This window comes from Spea bombifrons, chromosome 4 (assembly GCF_027358695.1).
Source record: "Spea bombifrons isolate aSpeBom1 chromosome 4, aSpeBom1.2.pri, whole genome shotgun sequence".
Classification (NCBI taxonomy): Eukaryota; Metazoa; Chordata; class Amphibia; order Anura; family Pelobatidae; genus Spea; species Spea bombifrons.
In genome coordinates, this window is record NC_071090.1 from 37,832,623 (window position 1) to 37,854,334 (window position 21,712).

General features: G+C 40.7%; 2 protein-coding genes and 2 non-coding genes across 4 annotated transcripts; 2 read left to right on the plus strand and 2 right to left on the minus strand.

Annotated features, from left to right (window-relative positions):
- Window positions 1-6,907: 6,907 nt before the first annotated feature.
- TRNAL-AAG (transfer RNA leucine (anticodon AAG)) lies at window positions 6,908-6,989 on the minus strand. Its single transcript has one exon. It is a non-coding gene; the product is annotated as a tRNA-Leu (tRNA).
- Window positions 6,990-7,423: 434 nt separating this feature from the next.
- TRNAL-UAG (transfer RNA leucine (anticodon UAG)) lies at window positions 7,424-7,505 on the minus strand. Its single transcript has one exon. It is a non-coding gene; the product is annotated as a tRNA-Leu (tRNA).
- A 788-nt stretch (window positions 7,506-8,293) lies between these two features.
- On the plus strand, window positions 8,294-12,178 carry LMAN2 (lectin, mannose binding 2). Its single transcript, XM_053461824.1, has 8 exons — window positions 8,294-8,467; window positions 9,796-9,914; window positions 9,994-10,111; window positions 10,199-10,278; window positions 10,638-10,799; window positions 10,905-11,019; window positions 11,123-11,242; window positions 11,996-12,178. Exons 1-8 carry the CDS (start codon window positions 8,329-8,331, stop codon window positions 12,154-12,156), a joined length of 1,014 nt encoding a protein of 337 aa, XP_053317799.1. The 5' UTR covers window positions 8,294-8,328; the 3' UTR covers window positions 12,157-12,178.
- Window positions 12,179-14,587: 2,409 nt separating this feature from the next.
- On the plus strand, window positions 14,588-18,825 carry TMED9 (transmembrane p24 trafficking protein 9). The gene is made up of 5 exons (XM_053461827.1): window positions 14,588-14,756; window positions 15,868-15,968; window positions 16,055-16,180; window positions 17,010-17,156; window positions 17,589-18,825. The coding sequence occupies exons 1-5, from the start codon at window positions 14,600-14,602 to the stop codon at window positions 17,736-17,738; spliced, it is 681 nt and encodes a 226-aa protein (XP_053317802.1). The 5' UTR covers window positions 14,588-14,599; the 3' UTR covers window positions 17,739-18,825.
- Window positions 18,826-21,712: the final 2,887 nt, after the last annotated feature.

The window sequence follows — 21,712 nt, forward strand, 5'->3', positions numbered from 1 at the left end:
AATGGGGGCATAGGGCATTTCTGGAGTGGCGTTAAGGGGGCATTTAATAGAGCACTCTGCCTCCTGAAATGCCTTATACCTCCCTATATGGCACTCTGCCCCATAATATGCCTTTTAACCCCCTAAATGCCAGAGTGGCATATAGGGGTATAAGGCATTTCTGGAGGCAGTGCTCTATACAATGCCTTTTAACTCCCTTAATGCCACTCTGCCTCCTGAAATGCCTTATACCTCCCTATATGCCACTCTGCCCCATAATATGCATTTTAACCCCCTAAATGCCAGAATGGGATATAGGGGTATAAGGCATTTCTGGAGGCAGAGTGGCACATAGGGGGTCAAAAGGCACACCATGGGGCACAGTGGCATATAGAGGGTTAAAAGGCATATCATGGGCCACAGTGCCATATTGGAGTGGCAAGCCTGGGGGCAGATGTGCGTAACTGGGGGACAGGTTGGAAAATACAAGAAATAAAAACAAAAAAAATATTTTTCTCAATCATAGCTTTTATTAAAAAAAATAGTTTACATGAATTAACATTTACTGGTAAAACTTTTTTCCTTTGGGGTCGTCTTATATTCAAGCTTTTTCTTTTTTTCGTAAGTTAATATTCAGATTTTGGGGGGTCGTCTTATAATCGAGCAAATACGCTATTTTCCAGTTGTGGACTTCAGGAGTGTAGAAAAGCCCCTTTAAATCCCGGGATATATAACCTTCACCCGTCTGGCTTTCCTTTAACTACTACCGATTCCTCGTCGTATGAAACTCCACTTACACCAGTGGCTTAAAACAATGGGTTTATTAACATAACAAATACATATATATGAGTATATAGAGAAGCGTCTGAAATACAAGGCTCTATGACTCTAACTACACTATGCTAATGACTCTATGTGTGCATGTAAGGGTGGGATGTCCCTGTCACCTTGATGTTATCCTTCCTTCTTTCTTTCTGGTTCTCTCCCTCTGTCTTTGTTGCTCACACCTTTATAGCCACCATGCCCAAACACTCCCAGCCAATCATCTTCTGAGTTTGTGTCCACTCATCCTTAGGAAGGCACAATCTTGTACCTGCACCAGCTGCCTGTAGAGACCGCTCTTGTCCATGAAGTTAGATTGCCCCCACAGTGAAGTTGATGGTCCTCAGGGCCAATTCAGGGTGGGTCTCTGGAATGTTGATATTGTCTCCTTTTGTTGTAGGACAAACACATGCTTGTCTCCAGCCCAGATACTATCTCCTGCAGTCCTTTTGTTGTAGGAGATTGTAGATTGTATCTCCTGTTTATTGTTCCCACCTGGTAGAGAGATAGCTCTTTGATGTATTGTGAGTTCCTGGACATTTGGGTTTCGCCACTAGTGTAATTCCTTGAAACTGGTTTACTCAAGAGGAATCCCATTGTGTTGGGAGCCAGCTGTTGTCCATGGAGATTAATAGTTGACTTATATTTATTACATCTCCCCCCTTTGTGTCTGAATGACACACGTAAACCCAGTTTGCTGTGGCTGGAAAAAAACATTCAAAATGGTCAAGAATAAAATCCATAATGCAGGTCCTCTTCAGATTAGTGGTTTTGTATGTTTGGATTTCCGTGGCACCATAGTGTAGTTATCTTTTAGAGAGTCTAACTTAAATGTAAATATCTAAATTCTTTTATAGTATGTCTAGCCTTGGATGTCAAGCGCTTCAGTGATTTACAAAGAATTATTTGCACAATAAAACATATAATAGTACAAATGAAAATAATAACAACAGGATGAAACATATAATACATAAAATTCCTTTTAGAAAATGATTGTCCAAAAATATGATCCCAATGATTATTTGTGGCAATAGAATCAATGTGAGGAATAAGTTGTTCAATTTCCCCTTGGAGATGTTGAATTACCACCTTAGTTTGATCATCAGATTCTTTCATTTTTTTAAGTAGGCCTATGTCTGATTCTAATACTTTACTCCATTTAAATAGAATAGTAGCATCCCTGAGATTAGGAGGTATCACCGAAATGTTTATAGAAGGGAGGTATTCAACAGAATGTCGACTGATGAATGGAATCCTAAATAAAATGCCAGAAATGTTTAAAATAGTCAAATTATTCCCACAATAGAGTCCTCTAGACAAGTTGTAATTACCCCAGCACCCATCAGAAGAAACCCATTCAACTTGATTGATCTTTCGTAATAACGTGTAACACACCCTGCCGTATCCCATGTATGACACAATTTGAGAAGTAGGGACTGTCTCAACCCCTACTTGACACAGTGAATTATTATGCCAGCATGAAGTGTATACCTCCCTATACTGTCCCGGTGTACAGACATATGTTTTTGTCACGGGATGTAGACCACAAAGAGAAAGATCCATTTGTACCCATTCCCCATTTTGAAATACCAGGGAATCATATGTTAGTTTTCCAAACATTGCTTGTGTGTCGGATACTGGGATTCCTAAAGACACTAGTTTCTGAATCTCAGTTTTAACCCCTGATACAGGAATGAGCGATGATGCTATGCACAAGGTTTCATTACATCCATGCCAATCATTTACCCATATCTTCATATTATCTAGAGCAAATTTTGTTAAACCAGACTCAACATTTGAAAACATTAGAGGTACATGACCGTTTGACATTGTCTGCATCAAGATCTTAAAATTAGTTGACAACTCACTCTGTGCCTGGGTGCATGCCAAACCCAGTGAGAGATCTGAGGTAGTGTTGATGTCTCTGTTAATTAACTCCTTTACCACCTCTACAAGATGTGAATCTATATTTACTATAGTTTGAGTATGCCTTTCACTTATTTTGAGAAGTAGATCATTTATCTGTGATTGGGCATTTAGATCCTTTATTGTGTCAAATCCTAAAGCCTGGATCTTACTATATATTGTCTGTATGTCTACCCCATTAAGAAATCCCATTCCTGTGCCCATACTTCCAAGAACTGTGTCAACAACACCTCTTTTGGTCCTATGCACACCCCATTGTCCATATAGTTGTGAACCAGTCTGTGTGAATTTCTCACATTTAGGGTAATAATTGGAAATATCCCATTTTCGTCTAAAGAAGGTCCAAGTCACCATAGACCAAGAAACCTCAACAAATATTGGACTTTTATCTGTGAGTTTTGGTTGAAAGGGTGTCTTGACTGCCTGTGGTGCCACACATTGTTTATGTGTACTGGGTGTCATAGGTGGAGGAGTAGGAAATGTGGTGTCTGAGTAGGTGGGAATATGTATGATTATAACACTAACACCTACCCCAGATGCAAATAGGATGTCCCCAATTACAGTTGGATGTGTGGTTCCACTGTCGATCATGGCTTCTACTTGCAGCATTATTTCCCTGACTTGTCCATTACAAACAAAGTAATTCTTAGCTAACCCCTTAACGGACAATCTATTGGTGTTATTAGTCTCTGTCTGGAACCGATTTACTTGAAGATTAAAGAATTCTTTGGATTTTACCCAATTTATGCAGCATTCCCTGTCTGCCAGTGTAGTTATACTATATCCAGTTTAGCCTAAACAGCTCTGGCATGCTGTATATACATAATATTCCTCTGATACAGGCTTTATAACTATCGAACACTGACAGGGTCCCAAGATATTCAGCATACAAGTAATTGTTTGCATTAAGGATTTGGCCTTGAGTCGATGCATCATTCTTCCAGTACCGTGAACCATCTACAAAGACATGTACAGAGTCATTAATTGTGTCAGCATGAAATATTGTTTTACATTCATTTTTCTGCAATATTTCTCTTACTGGCTCAATAGCTTCACTTGGAAACCTATACTGTCTGTGTGGGGGAGGGTCAGGCCCTTGAACCAAACTTTCACTTCCTTTGAGAACTCCACAATCATTCTTACCTTGAGCCCACACTTCTGGAAACTTGCGCACTAAGGATTTAACTACTGCCTTATCTGTTAACGGGAATTGTATAGGTGCATCTTTCACGCTGTGTATAGCTGGGATTGAGGAGAGGTGTTCATAATCCAAGATTACTGGTTTACGATTACGTGTGACTTTCCATAACATACCGTTACACAAATCAATAAGCATCCCTGCCTTGCGCATTATATCCACTCCTAGGATAGTTTCATCACCCTGTGAGGTGCACCACATAGGAAATACGTCACTCCAGGAATTCAGCTGTATAGGTACAGAGGGTGCTAACACTGCTCTTGTTTGGGCTCCCCCTAATCCGATCAAGTGAGTTTGTGGCGCTAATGGTGAGACAAGCAATGGTAACGATGTTAGACTAACAGCAGCTCCTGTGTCCAGTAGTATATTTGTGTGATGGCCCCCGACCACACCTGAAACACAAGGGCGACTGTTATGGTCCTTCTGCAATTTGCAGATAGGTTCCATTTTAACAGGGGCCTGACATCCCTATGGTGAGAGTACAGTACACCCCTCATCCCTAAGGTCAAGTAAAGGTGCAGTTGGAATCACATTGACTACGTGGCTGGAAGATTTTGCATCCTCTACTGTTCTAACCTGGGTGGGATAAGACTTATAACCTTCTTTTTCCGAAATCTGTTTAAGATGCTCTCTTGCTTGTGTATAGGGATTATGTCGTGTGGAATGCCATGCGTTGTTTCTGGCAGTATTGTGATATACCCCTGCATGTACCTGACCTCTTCTTTCCTGATAATTATTTCTGCGTTGCCAACAGTGTTTTTTAATATGTCCAATTTTCCCACATGAAAAACATATGCGGCCTGTTCTTAATTTATCTAGGTGTGTACTGTTACCTTCATTTTTTGTTATTAAAGCAATGTGTTGGAAGTTTGTTTTAAGTGTATGATCCTTCCTCCAGTCATGTAACATTCTTAGAAATTCATGAAAATTACGAGCTGTAGCTAATAAGTTACGGTTAGTGGAATCCATACCCTTATATTTTCCTGCTAGTATACGTAACATTATTGGGTCTCCTATTTGCAAACCTGTTTTGTTATGAACCTTGCAATACACCTCATGAAATCTGGTGCAAAATGCAAAAGGGTCTTCATTGGGCTGGGGCAAAATACTATCTAAGAAGGATGTGTCCGCAGTATCTACATTTGTAAGGGCCATAATCTGATTACTGCGCTCCTCCTTGTTAGCCCAAGAGCCATACTGCTGTTGGAGTTCTAATGAATTACTGTAATATGGAGGCAACCAAATTTTAAGCAGTTGGCAGGCAGTGTGGTCATCAAGGCTATACTGGGTAACAAACTGTTCAAATGTAACTAAATTGTCTACCATGTGACCACTTGAATTAAAAGGTGTTATAAGGGTTTTAATTTCACGAGCATATTTCTTATGAGGGTCCTCTGCAAAAGAAGTAAATGTTGTGAACTTATGTGCTCGTGGCAACGTGCTTGTGGTTGTCTCAGATCTAGTAAATAGCGAACTTTGCACTGTATCGTGACCTGTTGTATTTGGTGGATTGTGACACTGTGCTTCCTCACCTCCTGTTGCAGTATAAACAGGAAAATGTGTATTGTGCCTAGAGCGTTCCTCTTCTAGTTTCTGAGTTAGTGTTGCTATAATGTGTCCCCTTTGTACAAACTGTTCCCCCAACATTTCTACATCCTCTCTACTTAATTGGCATGTAGGACAACCATCTACCCCAACAACAGAGACATTTACAGGCATCATTTGTACATTGGTATTGGGCATGACCTTTCCTTCCATCCTTTCTAATGCACACTTATACTGCAAAACAAGTTGAGCTAAATTAGCCGCATACTTCTTTTTCTTATCTATTACAAATTTTCCTATCTTATTATTAGCCTTTTCAAACTGTAACAGTAAATCATTTAACAACTGTAAAGCATTTAACCTATCATTACATACATATTCAACAGTTGACTTATCCACAAAATTATTAACAGCTTCCATCTTATATACTCACGATACCGAATCTCTCCGTTCTCATACGAATTCCGCCCTCCAAAATGCTCACGACGTAGTCCTGGGCCAACCGAGGAATGTCTTCAAAAATTTTACTGGAACGTTAACCTGCCTGGCTTCGCCAATGTAGAAAAGCCCCTTTAAATCCCGGGATATATAACCTTCACCCGTCTGGCTTTCCTTTAACTACTACCGATTCCTCGTCGTATGAAACTCCACTTACACCAGTGGCTTAAAACAATGGGTTTATTAACATAACAAATACATATATATGAGTATATAGAGAAGCGTCTGAAATACAAGGCTCTATGACTCTAACTACACTATGCTAATGACTCTATGTGTGCATGTAAGGGTGGGATGTCCCTGTCACCTTGATGTTATCCTTCCTTCTTTCTTTCTGGTTCTCTCTCTTTTTCTTTCTGGTTCTCTCCCTCTGTCTTTGTTGCTCACACCTTTATAGCCACCATGCCCAAACACTCCCAGCCAATCATCTTCTGAGTTTGTGTCCACTCATCCTTAGGAAGGCACAATCTTGTACCTGCACCAGCTGCCTGTAGAGACCGCTCTTGTCCATGAAGTTAGATTGCCCCCACAGTGAAGTTGATGGTCCTCAGGGCCAATTCAGGGTGGGTCTCTGGAATGTTGATATTGTCTCCTTTTGTTGTAGGACAAACACATGCTTGTCTCCAGCCCAGATACTATCTCCTGCAGTCCTTTTGTTGTAGGAGATTGTAGATTGTATCTCCTGTTTATTGTTCCCACCTGGTAGAGAGATAGCTCTTTGATGTATTGTGAGTTCCTGGACATTTGGGTTTCGCCACTAGTGTAATTCCTTGAAACTGGTTTACTCAAGAGGAATCCCATTGTGTTGGGAGCCAGCTGTTGTCCATGGAGATTAATAGTTGACTTATATTTATTACAAGGAGCATATCGTTAGTTTGTGGGAAAGAACATTGTATTGCTGAGTGCATTTCGGGAACAAATGACAAACAGGGAAAAGTATGGCAGCGGTGGGATTTGAACCCACGCCTCCGAAGAGACTGGAGCCTTAATCCAGCGCCTTAGACCGCTCGGCCACGCTACCAACTCACAGTGAAGGTTGCACCACCCTCCAAGGGGGTTTACTCACTAAAAGAAGAGTTGTAGTTTCAACTCCCTCACTTCACTATTCATCATGAAGTGGACCATTTCACCAGCAGGAAGGGCAAAGCTGGCCCTGAGTAATGCAAGACTGAATGGGTTAGGGGACTTTGAAGAAATAACACTGATTTTGCTATACATTATACTGGGCCAACCAAGCTCTTCCTGCAGCAGAAGCTGACTGGAGTTAGAGCTTGGTAACGTAGAATAACTTCAGATAGGCTTAAAAGTATCTTTCCGTAACACTTTGCAAGATAAGAGACTTGCTACTGTTCTTATTTCCCAGGCTGACAGAATGCAAGGTGACAATTAGTTATTAACAAAGAGCTAAGGTACAAGCAAGTATTTCTAATCACATTTGTCTACATTAAGAAAACATGGCAGCGGTGGGATTCGAACCCACGCCTCCAGAGAGACTGGAGCCTAAATCCAGCGCCTTAGACCGCTCGGCCACGCTACCGGTTGAAAATTTGTTGCACACAAGTGAGAAGCTACCAATAATTTGTGCAGTGAAGCAAATAGAGCCCAGATTGAGACAAGGTCTGCTCAAGATTAACCCCTTGACGACAACTGACGTGTCTGGCACGTCATGTGGTTAAACGGGTTTAGAAAGCGATCAAAGATCACAATGCTGTTGTTGTAACGCTTCGATATTGAGGCATTCAGCAACACCGAAAACTGCGTAGGAGCCCCATTTTATCATTCCCCAGAGCGGCAATGTGTGCCATACCTGCTTTAACAGAGCTTAGGAGGAGATTCAAGATCACCTCCTAAACTCAAATGGTGTTTCAGAAATCCCTCCATATAGTAGAGAATACATTTAAAAAAAAAAAATTATCAGGTAAACTACTCGAAACGGCATAACGTACACAAGTAGAGAATGATAAAGACTCTGAAACACCGATCCAGAAGCCAACCTAACACCTACAGCGTTCGCATTTCCATTGGATAAAAGTGCTTACTTGCATATCACTGATTGGACAGTGTCTGAAACGTCACGTGACATCTGTTGCTAAACTACTGAACTAAGGTCGGCCATATTAGATGAGGGCAATGTTTTCTCACATGGATTGACGTGTTTACACCTACGTGGTCTGTCCTTGTGCAAAAAGAGCTGTCGCGTTCTCCGCGTCCATATTTGTCGTTAGCTCCCACTACGGTATAGCCGCCTGTGTTATCCACACACTAAACCAATACATACTGTTAACGCGCACTGGCGATATGAGACGCGGAAGTGACGTTTCAGGAAGCGGGACCCTGTGTCCGGCGAGTCCCTGGGAAAGATGGCGGCGTTGTGTCACCGTGGGCTTTCTCTCTTTTTACTTCCGCTGTTTATACTAGACACTGGGTCTGTTGCAGACTTGACAGATGGGAATAGCGAGCACTTGAAGCGGGAGCACTCTCTCATCAAGCCTTACCAAGGTGAGGGTTCTTAATATGTGCCAAATATATGGGTTCGCCCGATAGTTTCACCAAGGCTCCTCTTCCCTTTCAAACTATTGCGACTTACTAGGTATCTTCCCCGAGCGTGCCGGGATAACTAAGCTCTTTTCAGATGTTGCTGCTTGGTGTGGGCCTGGTGTCAGTTCTGTGAAGGTTTAATTATACAGCAAACCCAGGTGCTTTTATAAAAGTAAAGGCTGTTAAGTCGCCTCTTTAGTCGCCACCAGGTGGTGTGCATTTTTGATGCACCTGCATGGTTGCTGTTGTCTCTTGGCTTTGATCAAAAGGTATATTCTCATCGGCACAACTACTTCTCTAACTTTCTTGTGTGTAAGGGTCCTTTAAAAAGTGCCGGATGTATGTAGGACACAAACAATCTTTCACTACAGCCTTACCTTCTGCAGCAATGTGTAGGGTACATTTTTAGAGTTACACAATTTAAGTACACGCACACACACACACACACACACACAAAAGCATGCACACTTACGCCTATGGGGGTTTGGTTACCAGCTACAAGAGGTGAATTAAGATGAGATAAACATTTCACTGCTTTGTCCGTGCTGCTCTTAAACGGACATTATTAATACGTTATCCCATTGCTTTATTTGTGGTAATAGAATCTGTGTGCAGTGAAGCCGTTGTCAGTTTTTTTTATGCAGAATAAAATTGATACGCGTTGCCAGTCTGAACACTTTGTATGATTAACATCTAGAAAAAGATTCCTTGGCACAAAGGGTATATTTATGGACTAGAAAATTGAGAAATTGTTTATTTAAGAATACCTCCTGTTTAAGCATAAGGCGGAACGTGGGCCTTTTCCAAATAGTATGTTGTAATCATTGGGCAAAAACATCCACCAGCTTGGCCATGACAATTCTAAAAAAGGTGCATATTCCCTACTTGATGTAGAATATGCTCTGTTTTGTGTTAATCTGTTTGATTCTGCCGTTCATGCATGTTTCCTGCTGCTTCTCCATGTTTTTATTAGTGTTTATACAGTGCTTTGTAAAAGTTTTAGGCAGGTGTGTAAATCATGCTGTAAAATATAAAATGCTTTTGAAAGCAGACGTGTTAATTGGTTTATTTGTCATGAAACAAAATGCAGAGTGAACAGAAGAAGAATCTAAATTAATATTTGGTGTGACCGCCTTTTCCATTCAAAACGGCATCAATTCCTCTAGGTATACCTGCACACAGTTTAAGAAACACAGCATTGCTAAATGTTATAATAAAAATATATATATTTGAAAGTACTATACGTGATCCAGTTAACAATAACTTGGATTGTGTTGATGGCGTCACAGGTGTGGGTTCCAGTTCAATGTCCCTATGGGACTTCAGCGGAAGCACAATGCTGACAAGTCAATATGTGCGGTTGACGCCAGATGAGAGAAGCAAGGAGGGCTCGATCTGGAATAGAATGGTAAGTGTTTTCTGTACACATGACCTGGCAGAAGTGAATGTAAGGGTCTATTTTAGTCTTACCATTTTCCGTTCTCCAGCCTTGCTTCCTAAAGGATTGGGAGCTGCATGTTCAGTTTCATGTTCATGGTTCGGGCAAAAAGAACCTCCATGGAGATGGCTTTGCTTTGTGGTATGCCAAGGAACGTCTGGAGCCGGGTGAGTTGCCACTAGTTGCTTGCTTGGAATAGTTTCCTTATGTTAATCTTTTCTTATGTTGCTAATGAATACCCATGTTTCCCCAAGGTCCTGTGTTTGGGAACAGAGATAAGTTTCATGGTCTGGCTGTGTTTGTGGATACGTATCCCAATGATGAAACGACAGAGGTTGGTCTTGCCAATGTTGGAATTCCATTACTTATTTGCATGATAAAAATGTTTCTAGTGTAAATGTTATTACTCTAGGGTAATATCATTGCCTAGTTCCTCCACAAATTAGTTTTATCTATAGAGATCTCAGCAATAAGCCAATCCTCCTAATGCTTCATAATGCACATACAAAGTGCTTCTAGAGTCTTTTAGAGCATCAGTGTAAAAGAACATGTTTTTACTTTCCCCTGGCAGTGTAAAATGTCTTGAGTGCACTTTGCCTTTTAATTGAAATTTTTCTATTTGCAGGATTTCTGTATATTGGTAATTGTCTAAACCTTCTAAGTCTCTCTCCATAAATACTTTTAATTCTACAGCGAGTCTTCCCTTACATCTCTGTCATGGTGAACAATGGCTCCGCAGAGTATGACCACAGCAAAGATGGTCGTGCTACAGAGCTGGCAGGCTGTACAGTCGATATTCGAAATAAGGACCATGACACCTTCGTAGCAATACGTTATTCCAAGGGACGTCTTACGGTAAGGAGGGTGGCTTTCTGTCGCTGGAGACTAATTGGTTTATGTACTTAACCAAAGGGACATATTCCATTTCCCTCTGGGCTAATTGATCTCAATTCCCCGAAGGTGATGACTGACATTGAAGATAAGAATGAATGGAAGAATTGTGTTGACATTTCTGGTGTCCGGCTGCCCACCAGCTATTACTTTGGAGCATCTGCTGCAACAGGAGACTTATCAGGTTGAGTGATTTTGAGTGTTTTGTTTCCACTGTTAATCCTTACTCTGCTCTGTGTTTTCTCCCTGGTACCGATTTGTCTCTTAAGGCTTTTTTTTGTTTGTAGATAATCACGACATTATCTCAATGAAGCTTTACCAGTTGATGGTCGATCATTCACCAGATGATGAGAATATTGACTGGACTAAAATAGAGCCTAGTGTGAGTCTGCTAAAGTCTCCCAAAGGCAAGTATATGCTGTTACCTTTTTATGATAAAGACAATGGTTTGATACAAACATCCAATTTGAGGCGCATTAACCATGTTAGAGAGAGGTAATGGATTGTGGAGGACCGGAGGTGGTGTTGCTTTCATTTTAAAGCACCTTAGAGGTATCGTTTGTATCAGTGAGGCAGTCATCCTCCGTGATACTCATTTTTTAAGTGTGTATTGTGGGGTAAAATGTTGCTCAACTGTGATCTGAATGATCTTGGAATGGAAACGTGTCAGAAGAGAGTTGCTAGGTCGTATCCTTTGAGTGCAAGAACTCATGTGAACTTACCAGCATGTTTCCATTGATGCCACAAGGTTATTTATCTCAACTAGTTTAATAGCTACTTTGCCCTTTAACTACTCCTCAACCCTTACAACACCCACAGGAAAAGAAACTTATGGGGCCTTATTCACTAAAGAGGACTAATTCAAGTGAGGATCTGCTCCAAGAATAGACTGGATGGCTTATAAAGCATATTTAAATGAGTGACTTTTTTTAAATGTGAATTTATTTACACAATAATGCATTAGTGAATTAGGGCAGTTGAGATTAGAGTTGACCTGCAAACTCTCCTGGTAACTGCCACCTTATTGAATAAACCTCAAGGTTCATATTAAGTAAAATTTTTGCCTACTGATAGAAAACAAACCTGTAGGGTTGTGTGTTTGATTTGCTACTTTTGCCAGCATATTACTGATGCAAGCTTTGCTCTTGTCCCCCTCCCAGATAATGTCGATGACCCGACTGGAAATTTCCGAGGTAGCCCCCTGACGGGCTGGAAGGTCTTTCTCCTGCTGCTTGCTGCTCTCCTGGGAATTATTGTGTGCGCTGTTGTAGGAGCTGTTGTGTTTCAGAAACGACAAGAAAGAAACAAGAGATTTTATTAAATGGCTGCTACAGTTATCATTACCAATGCCCAAATGTGAACTTTTTTCCCCCCATCTTATTACAAATATCTGATTGTATAAATGTTTTCATAAGTATGTTAAAAGAATTTAATTTCAGATCATTTTATACTTTTTGTTCTGTAAAAGGGTTTAAGGAACGAAATGGAATAGCAGCAAATACAGTATATATATTTTTCTCTTTTCCTATTTTTTTTTTTTTTTGGACGATTTGCATCTTTTTTTTTTTTTTTTCTTTTTTTTTCCCTGGGCAAGAAAGATAATTTCATAGCTAATAATTTTCTGGGAGGCTGTGAAATGTGCTTCTTGGTCTGTTAAAAAGCATTCTTCTAGGCAGACTGTCATCTGCTGCAGTCAGTGGCGAGATCCTGTGGATTATAACAGCTGCTTTGCACTGAATGCTGTCAACGGAGACTACAAATGGTCTCGGAGAACTGACTTTCCACTGCAGACTTGCTGACTTTTTTATGTTTACAAAAACGCAAAGATGGAAAAATGATTTTTTTAGTTCTGGCCTGCACTACGTATCCTGTAAATCTGGGAATTATTTTATGCCTCTGACTAAAATAGACTTTTTTTCCTAAGAATATGCAGGATCTTGAAGTAAAATCATGGAATACCCAGCTGTACCCGAGGTGGTTGGTCATTAAAAAAAAGTGGAAAAACTTGAATATGTGTCTAGTTTTATTTTGGAGCATCCAAGAGGAAAAATACATTTCAGGGATTTTTCTGAATCTGGCCCATGTTGTAAAAGGGGAGGACTTCTATCCTGTGTCAGCTGAAACTCCTTATTCGTTATTTTGATACTTGCCTGGGGCTTAGCATGGCCAGCCCACCCACATCTATATGGGAAACAATACGCAGTGCTTTAGTGCTCTGTCATATGACCTGCTGATTAGGTCAGTGCGTCTTTGGCACAAACAGGTTACAGCACATGCTGATAAGATGAGAAATATGTTTCAGAACATACTGGGCTGTAATTGCTCTAGTTCTGTTCTATGACTTTGATGCAATTCGGTTTCTGGTGCTTCTTGCTGCAGTGGATCCATGTCCTCGATCTTCTGCGCCAACATGAGGATATAAGGGAAGAGAGAAGGCCGGATCTTTCAGTTCCCCTCTCAGGAGCCAAAAGGCTAGCTTAACTAACTGCCTTGCCTCTGGCTCTACCTTGATATCTGCATGTTTCCTAAAATGCAATTTCTAAAAACTGAACTCCTATTCCTTCCCTCCAATGCCAAGATTCCCTCATTAGTTTCCCTTAATGTTAATGGTGCAATCATATCCCGGTCCCTCATCCTCACTGCCTTGGTATCACTCTTGACCCTGACCTACATTCAGTCTGTCTCAAAAAAACTGCCATCTCCCTCTTAAAAACATTGCCCGCATTTGTTCCTTCCTAACACAAGATTCCACCCAGGCTCTTGCCCATGCCCTCATACTCTCCTGCCTTTAGGTGGTCTTACCCATCTCCAGTTCGAGTTGGTGGCTTTAGCTAAAAGCATCTCCTGTGTTCTACGGAGCTGGGACACGGTGCAACTGCATCTGTGGGAGTACTGATGGATGTCTCCATGTATTGTCAGCAGGGGAAAGAAAACAAAGTTACACAGGAACCTGCACTAGAATGATGCTACTGGATTTTTGGGGGGTGGCGGGGTGGCAGGTCTTGCTTTAATTGAAATGTGACACTTAGCTATGCTAAACATTAAAGTGCACAAGGTAGTTGGAATGTCCCTTTCCCTAGCATTATTCAAGCCAACCAACCGCCTCTTACAGCAGAAGCTCACTAAAATCTGTAAGCTGAAACTGCAACTCTTCTGCAAACATATCTCCCCAGTGAGACCACCAAGAGGGTGCTGTAGCAGATGTTTTATGCCACTGGGATGGAAAAAGAAAACATACTGAAAATAGAGCTTATTTACCAAAAGCGGAGTCACCCACTAATTTGTAACGGAAGTATGCAATTTATCTTCAGCTGCAGCGTGTGGGTTGCACATCAGGAGACAATACGGTTAGTTCTGCTGCTATCTAATACAGGCAGAGTTTTGTTTTTGGTCTTTTATTTTATTCATGTTTTGATGTTTTGCTTGCATATGAGATGAGGGGGGATAATAAAAAGGGGGGCATGATCCTCTCCAAAGAGGTCTTTTATCTCTTTTCCCCTGAGATTATTTTATTCTAAAAATAATGTGTCGTTATCCGTTACTGGGATAAATGTTCCACCGTAGGCCGGTAACAACGACTATGTAGCAAGACTGCATCTCTCTCAGTGCTTGCCGCGTTGCAGTACGGTGGTTTCACCACTTGGCGGTGCTCTATTACACTCCCCCATACACCTGTCAAAAACTACATTTCCCGGAAGCCTCTACTCGCTTTCCTCTGATTGGTCGAGTCAGAGGACGTGGCAGCCGGCGATCTCTTTTCTTATATGCCGTTCACTTCCGGCTGTGTGATTATGGCGGCGACTCGGCTGCTCCTGTTTCTCTGTGTAGTTTTTGGCCCTGTGTCCTCTCTCTATTTCCATATCGGGGAGACTGAGAAAAAATGCTTTATAGAGGAGATCCCCGATGAGACCATGGTGATAGGTGAGGACATGTGTGTGATATGACGTAGAAAAGGGCATGCAGTGGGGGAGTAAGGGAGTGGGAGGTTAATACATTATGGAGAAGGGGCAGGGGAGGTAAACTACAGTTTACCGGCAGTTAAAGGGTTGCTATTTTATAATGCATTAGCATGTAAACTTTATTGCCGGGTGATATATAAAACTTTGCTTTTGAGGCAGAACTTTTAAAATAAACCAGTTACCCCCATAGCACATAACAAGTTAAAGCCGGTGGCTCATGGGATAAGCTTGAGGCATGATTAGCCGCCCATGCTCTAATGTGCGGTATGTTCCAGGTTAATAAATGGCATATGTTAGCCCAGTAAATGGTTTCATCACCCCGGTTTATTTCGTATCGGATGCTTGTATGTTTTATAGATTGTATGGATGCCTCTTTGGGTAACGATCTATCATTGTGTACAGGCGTCTTGTGAACAGTCCAGCCAATAAGCTAATGGCTTATTCTACAGCGCTAACTAACAACTGGATTTTTTAATTAACAGGTTTCCTCGCTGTACAATGTTAAGTAATTTATATAGTATTAACACCAGGCATTGCTCTATGAAGGGTTTATATTGTGTTTTACCACTGGCTGTATTTTGAGCATCTGGCCATGCAGAATGAATACAGTATAGTGATTAGATTAAGCTTAATCTGATGAGGCTCAACATTGCGTATCACGATAATACGGTGTACTTGTGACTGTTAGGAAGTTTCACAGCAAGACACTTTGTAAGATAGTGCTCAGAAAACGCTTGGGCAAAAACAAATAGCTGTTTCCAGTTTGTGGATTAGTTAAACGAAACGGTGGTTTAAACGATATGATCACGTCAGACTGGATTCTTTATAGGGCACATCTAATATCTGCAAATATATGAATGACGTGGTCAGTTGTTACCTGAGCTGCTGATCTTATCGATGTGGCAGCTCGCCTACAATTGTTTCAGGATGCTACAGTTTGGCCCGTAGAGAGGCGTGTGGATGATTTGAGTTTCATGCAGTATTTTTATTTATGGCTTAGATACTAAAAAAAAGGGTTTTCTTAAATTAAGAGTCATGCGGAAAAAAAAATGCAAGTGTATCTGATTTTTCAGGGAATTACCGCACCCAGATATATGACAAACAAAATGAGGAGTACCTACCAGCGACACCTGGGCTTGGAATGTTTGTTGAAGTAAAGGATCCAGATGATAAGGTAAAACATATGTTTTCAACAATTGAGGGGCATTTTAATTACATTTTATAGAACAAAATAAACAACTATGTATCTTCTATAATTAGGTTATTCTTTCTCGGCAATATGGATCGGATGGACGTTTCACCTTCACCTCTCACACACCCGGAGAACATCAGATCTGTCTTCATTCAAACTCAACAAAGTTTTCACTTTTTGCCGGTGGTATGCTGGTAAGTGTTCCTAATTCTGTACAGGCTAACTACTTGACCGTGACAAATTCTGCAGCTACATGTGACAGTCACTTTATGGTGATATATTATTACATTCGCCTGTGGCCAATGTGTTATCCTGTGTCATATCAAAGCACAAGTTTTGGAATAAGGGAGATTTTTCAGTGCTTCTATAGCTAGACTTGTGCATGTGGACCAAAAGCGATTTTTGGTTTTGGTCTTTTCGATTCTGACCAAATTCCGAGGACCTATTCTCTTCACAAGCGGATTTTGTTGTCATTCACCTGTCTCGCGCTCTATCTCACTCATGCTCGTGCTTCTTCTCTTGCCTCTTGTTCTTCTGTCTGGGCGCACCCTCTCCCCTGATTGGAGAAATGAGGGAGAGACTGTCTCTGTGGCTCCGCCCCTTTGTGAAAGTTCTCCAAAAGGCCAGAATAATCTAGACAGATTTGTGGAGAAAGAGATGTGCAGAAACATTTCCTCCAATAGGGGGGAAGGGTGTGGCAGGAGGCTCCACCCTTCTGCGGAAGCTCTTCGCGAGGCCAGGTTAACAGAATAGATAGCAGGAGAAGAAGATCAAGAAGCGGAATACATTGTGTGAAGGTGGTAATATGAATCTGAACCAGTCTTATGTGGCACCATTTGTTAATAATGTATGCGGTGCACTTTACCTATGTGTACACGGAGCCTACAGCGATGTCATTTTTAGTGAAACGCTGACCTCTACAGTTTTGTTTTTCACTGTTGCAGCTTAAAGTATTTAATCTGACTGCTCTTGCTATTTTTTCCTATTTGATTAACCTTTTGCTGATATGTGTGTTCTCCGCAGAGGGTTCACCTCGACATACAGGTTGGTGAGCATGCCAACGATTATGCGGAGATCGCTGCCAAGGACAAACTGAGTGAATTGCAACTCCGTGTCAGGCAACTAATTGAACAAGTGGAGCAAATTCAGAAGGAACAGAATTACCAAAGAGTAAGGAAACTTGATTCAAATGACTAAACAAGGATTGCATCGCTGTGATGGCTTATCATACTGACTGTGGTAAAAAAAAAAATACAATGCGTGAGTCTAAATCACCCAGTCTGATACTCTGGCTAGTGAAAGTCTATGGAGGAATGGAGTTCATTAGCATTGCTATAAATCATTGGTTCGTTGTGGAGTTAAAATAGGGAAAGTCGCTGAAAATGCCACAACTGACAATAGCAACATCCTGGTCTGCAGATAAAGGAAGTAAAACAGTGTTGGCCTACTACACAGTATACGTAGGCACCATATTTTATGCCTCAAAGAGAAAAAAACAATACTGATAACTATTTTATAATGAAATCATAATACAATAAAATATGTTTGAGTCAATAATTATAGAATTAATACACATTTTTTTTCTTTTTTTACTCTTTTCAGTGGCGAGAGGAAAGATTTCGTCAGACAAGTGAAAGCACCAACCAGCGTGTCTTGTGGTGGTCTATTGCCCAGACTCTAATCCTTGTGGTTATTGGTTTGTGGCAGATGAGGCATCTGAAGAGCTTCTTTGAAGCAAAGAAACTGGTGTAAACTCACTGTGAAAGCAGTGTCTATTGTGCCAGAGATGCAGGCCCGTCTGCAGCTTGATGTCTTCCATTTTCACCCTTCAGGAGGATACGAGTATGGGACAAAAAGCATCTTCAGCATTTGGGACCAGAAATGTCTGCCTAGATGTATCTTCCCAAATGATTGCCCCTTCATCAGTGGCAGAGTCTTACATTTTACTTTAAGTTTATATTTGGATTCCCCCAACATTCTTTGTATTTGACCCCTATCTGAATGAGTTATATACTGCCATCTTGTCCTTTTATCTCAGCTTTGTGGGAGGACATTGTTAAAATTAGTCACTGTTGAAAATGTCACAAAAATATCACAGCAGCACTGTTTTTGGCTTCTTGTTGCAGCCACTGCTTATATCTGCTGGTAGTCTGTGACGCACAAATGGTGGGTCTGCATGGACTTATGCAGGAACCTGCTAAGAAGAACATAAAGCAAGTACAATGGGGAAAAAAGAAAACATCTGAGGTCTCTAAAACAGTGTTTGCCTTAGTGAATTTCTCTCAGTGGAAGCCAGTTCTTTTAACACAATGCTCTGCTATGGTTTAGTCTTGATGGGTGATTGTTTTTAGGGTGATGTGGCATGTGGGATTTTATTTTTTAATTGAAGTAATTACAGAAAAAAGCGGCTATAGATTTGCTAGAGGCTATGGATTTTTTATTTTTTTTTGCCAAAGTGTAATTAACTTGTTGCCTCGCTTAGTTTGCAGAGGCATCTGACTTGTATTAAAGACATCAGTCCGAGTGTTGATAAAATTATTCGCCTGGAGATAATGCTCATTCATTAAAGCATTTGGATGCTGTCGGGCAGTAACAATAGGAAGTTGTCTCCATATCTGCTGATATTCTGTCGTAATGAGATTATGTTATGATCTGTCTCTTGATTCATTGCACGTCCCAGGTACCTATACTGGTTGCAGTAATATTGTTTGAGACTGCCATAGCAAATGTTTTCATCTTCATTCAGGGATTTGAGCCACTGGGATTCCAGGTTACATGGATCATGTGAAGTTACTGATCTGTTTTTTAATGGTTTGCTTAAATAAACAACAAAAACAAAGTATGTTCTTGTTTGTATTGGTACTTAAATGCTCTGCAGGTACATAAAACTTGATGTTACTTTTTAAAACATAACTCAAATCTAACACTTTTTTCCAATCAGTACATTTTATATCTGTACTCAAAATACCATAAACCATAGAAAAAGGTATCTTACATCCTTTTCCCTGAATCTCCATGATTCTACTCCCTATTAAGTTGCTGGGTGTTGTTGATCAGCTTCTAGCTATGCCAGCTTCTGCCAGACTTCAGCATGTTTGGGGTAAAATGTAAATTAATATAATTATTCCCTAGACAGTTGCACTGAGGTGGTAATGTTTGCTATTTTCATATTTAAAGTGTTATGTTTCATCTTTAGCTGCTGTGAACTGTATGTTTTGGGGCCTTCTATTAAAAGGTAAACAATTAGCACACCGTAAACAATGGTTAGGTACAAGCTGGCAAATACCATCTCAACAGAAATGACACCAGCTAAATGTAACTGTTTTTACAACAAGATTGAAACAGTTAAGATTTATGTGCAGTTGATACAACTTAATGATTGAGATAAAGATTGTATATTTTGGTTCCTTTCATCTTTTCAGACACAGTGCTTATGCTTTCAGCAATCCCATGGCAAAAGATTTGGATTCTTGCAAGGGCCTTCTACCGTCAGTCCATGATATAGATTATTAGTATAGAGAGAGCAGCCACTCAGATGATCATAGGGAGGTGAAAGTCGGAATACTAGTATTAATATAGCCTTCAACACAAATGTTTGTCTTTCGACCTAGTTGAAAATGTGATTTTATTCAATCAAAAATAGTGATGTGACTGACACCTTTTGGAGGACTTTCAGACTTTGGAGACATAGAGCAGTCCAGAGCAGTAGGCTTCTTTAACACGGGGCACTAGAAGCAAACCTGTAGAATACCTTACAGCTCGGATTTGTCTGGGGGCAGAGGTAAACCTTAAGGATCTTTCAGCGGTCCACATCAAGGGATCCCTCAGCACAAAAGTTAGAGCTTCTCAGACGGCAGCCTGTTCTCCAGGGAGTGATTTTACATCCAGATTTGTGTTTTGGACTATCACTGCCAAATGGGGAATTCTGCAAATAGACCGTATGGCCTCCCACTTTAACACAAAGGTGAAAAAGTTTTCTTTTTTCCCTTACCAGCCATCTTCTCAGATTAGATGTCCTTAACCAGGACTGGAAATTTTCCCTGGCTTACATCTTTCCACCGCTTTCATTTATTTCCTGGGTGATCACGAAGATAATAGAACAAAGAGCGACGGTTATCTTGCTGGATATGGTTTATGGAGATTCTACGGTTGATCTTCAACAGGGACCCATCTATTACCTAGAAACAAACACCTGGCGGCCTTGCTTCTGAGAGGCAAATGTTAGTAAAGATCTACCACTGTCATTAACTTCTGGCCAGTAGAAAACCAGCGACCAAATTTTTAAACAATCTCTTAGATCTTGACGTCATTTGGAACAGATATCTGTCCTAAATGTTTCCTTATATTTCAGATTGCCTGATAACCCTTGGGTCTGAAGATTTTGTAGAATTGCTCCATCTGTTCAGTCTTGGGATGTCAATCTAGTTTTACAACAGATTAACTAAAAATTTTTGAAGACAGAGTGGTTCTCTGTCTACCTCCCGAGTTTCTTCATAAAGTGGTCTGAGACTTTCGCATATCTCAAGGAATCATTCTCCTGGGGTTTTGTGCCAATACACAGAATGACAATGAAGTGAAACGTCACTCTCTGTCTTCTGATTTACCAAATCCAACTCTCTCTTCACAACTTTTTTTTCTGGTGCTAGAAGGGGCATGAAGGCTTCCAGGCCTCTATTGGCACACTCCCCAAGAGCTACATCATGGGCTGAGGCAGAAGGAGAACCAAGTCTCATCTAGAAAGCAGCAATCTGGAGAAACCTTTACCAGGCTACAGGCTCGATCTTCTCAACTCGGAGGATGCTAAATTATGGAGAAAAATTCTCCAGGTCATGTAATTGCTCCCCCTTTATCTTGCTATATTTTAATTAGTGCTACCAGGAATGGCAAGGAAACATAGATTTTTACCTGGGAATTCCTTTTGCCTGTCCATTTCCCCCATTGGGACAGCCTCCCCCATGAATCTATCTTGCATTTATGGCTTGTTGATTATTCTGGGGAACAATTTGTTCCTGCCCTACCTGATAGGTGGAGCCATCTCTCCTTTGTGCCACTGGGGAAACGGACAGGAAAAAATTCCCAGGTAAAAACTTCTATGCCCCCATGAGAAACCTGGCCCATTTCTGGAGTTTTGCTATAGTTCCATTTAGTTTATAACCTGAGAAATATCACCTACGGAAAAGATGCATAAAATAACAAAATATAGCAATATAAACGCACTCAAATATTCTTTATAATTATATATGACTATTTAGTCTTTAAAATTAAATAAATGTATCCAATAGAAGTGGCTGTACACATATATATACAGTAGATGGCACTCTCAAGCCACACAGAGAGCAGTATACAATATAAACCAGTTTAGGCACACATAAAAAGGGAAAGTATATGTCTACAAGCACAGAGCCCTTTTTGTATCCCTGGCATACCTGCTTTTGTAGGCAACAGCATGGGAGTCATGGTGCAAAAATCAGATTATGTTTTAATTAAAATAATATATATAAATACAAAAATATATATATATAAATTTGTCTTTGCTAGTCAGCTGATCTCATAATACATCAGCTGGCAGCATGCTGGACCTATCAGATTTTGTCTTCCTTGCAGGTGAGGAAACCAAATTGGTTGCCTGCTCCATGGACCTCACCACTGCCTTAATGCAGCTACTGAATCACTTTAGCTTATTCTCAGAGAAGCTGTTTGGTCAGACCCATCAGCAGCTTCGTTCC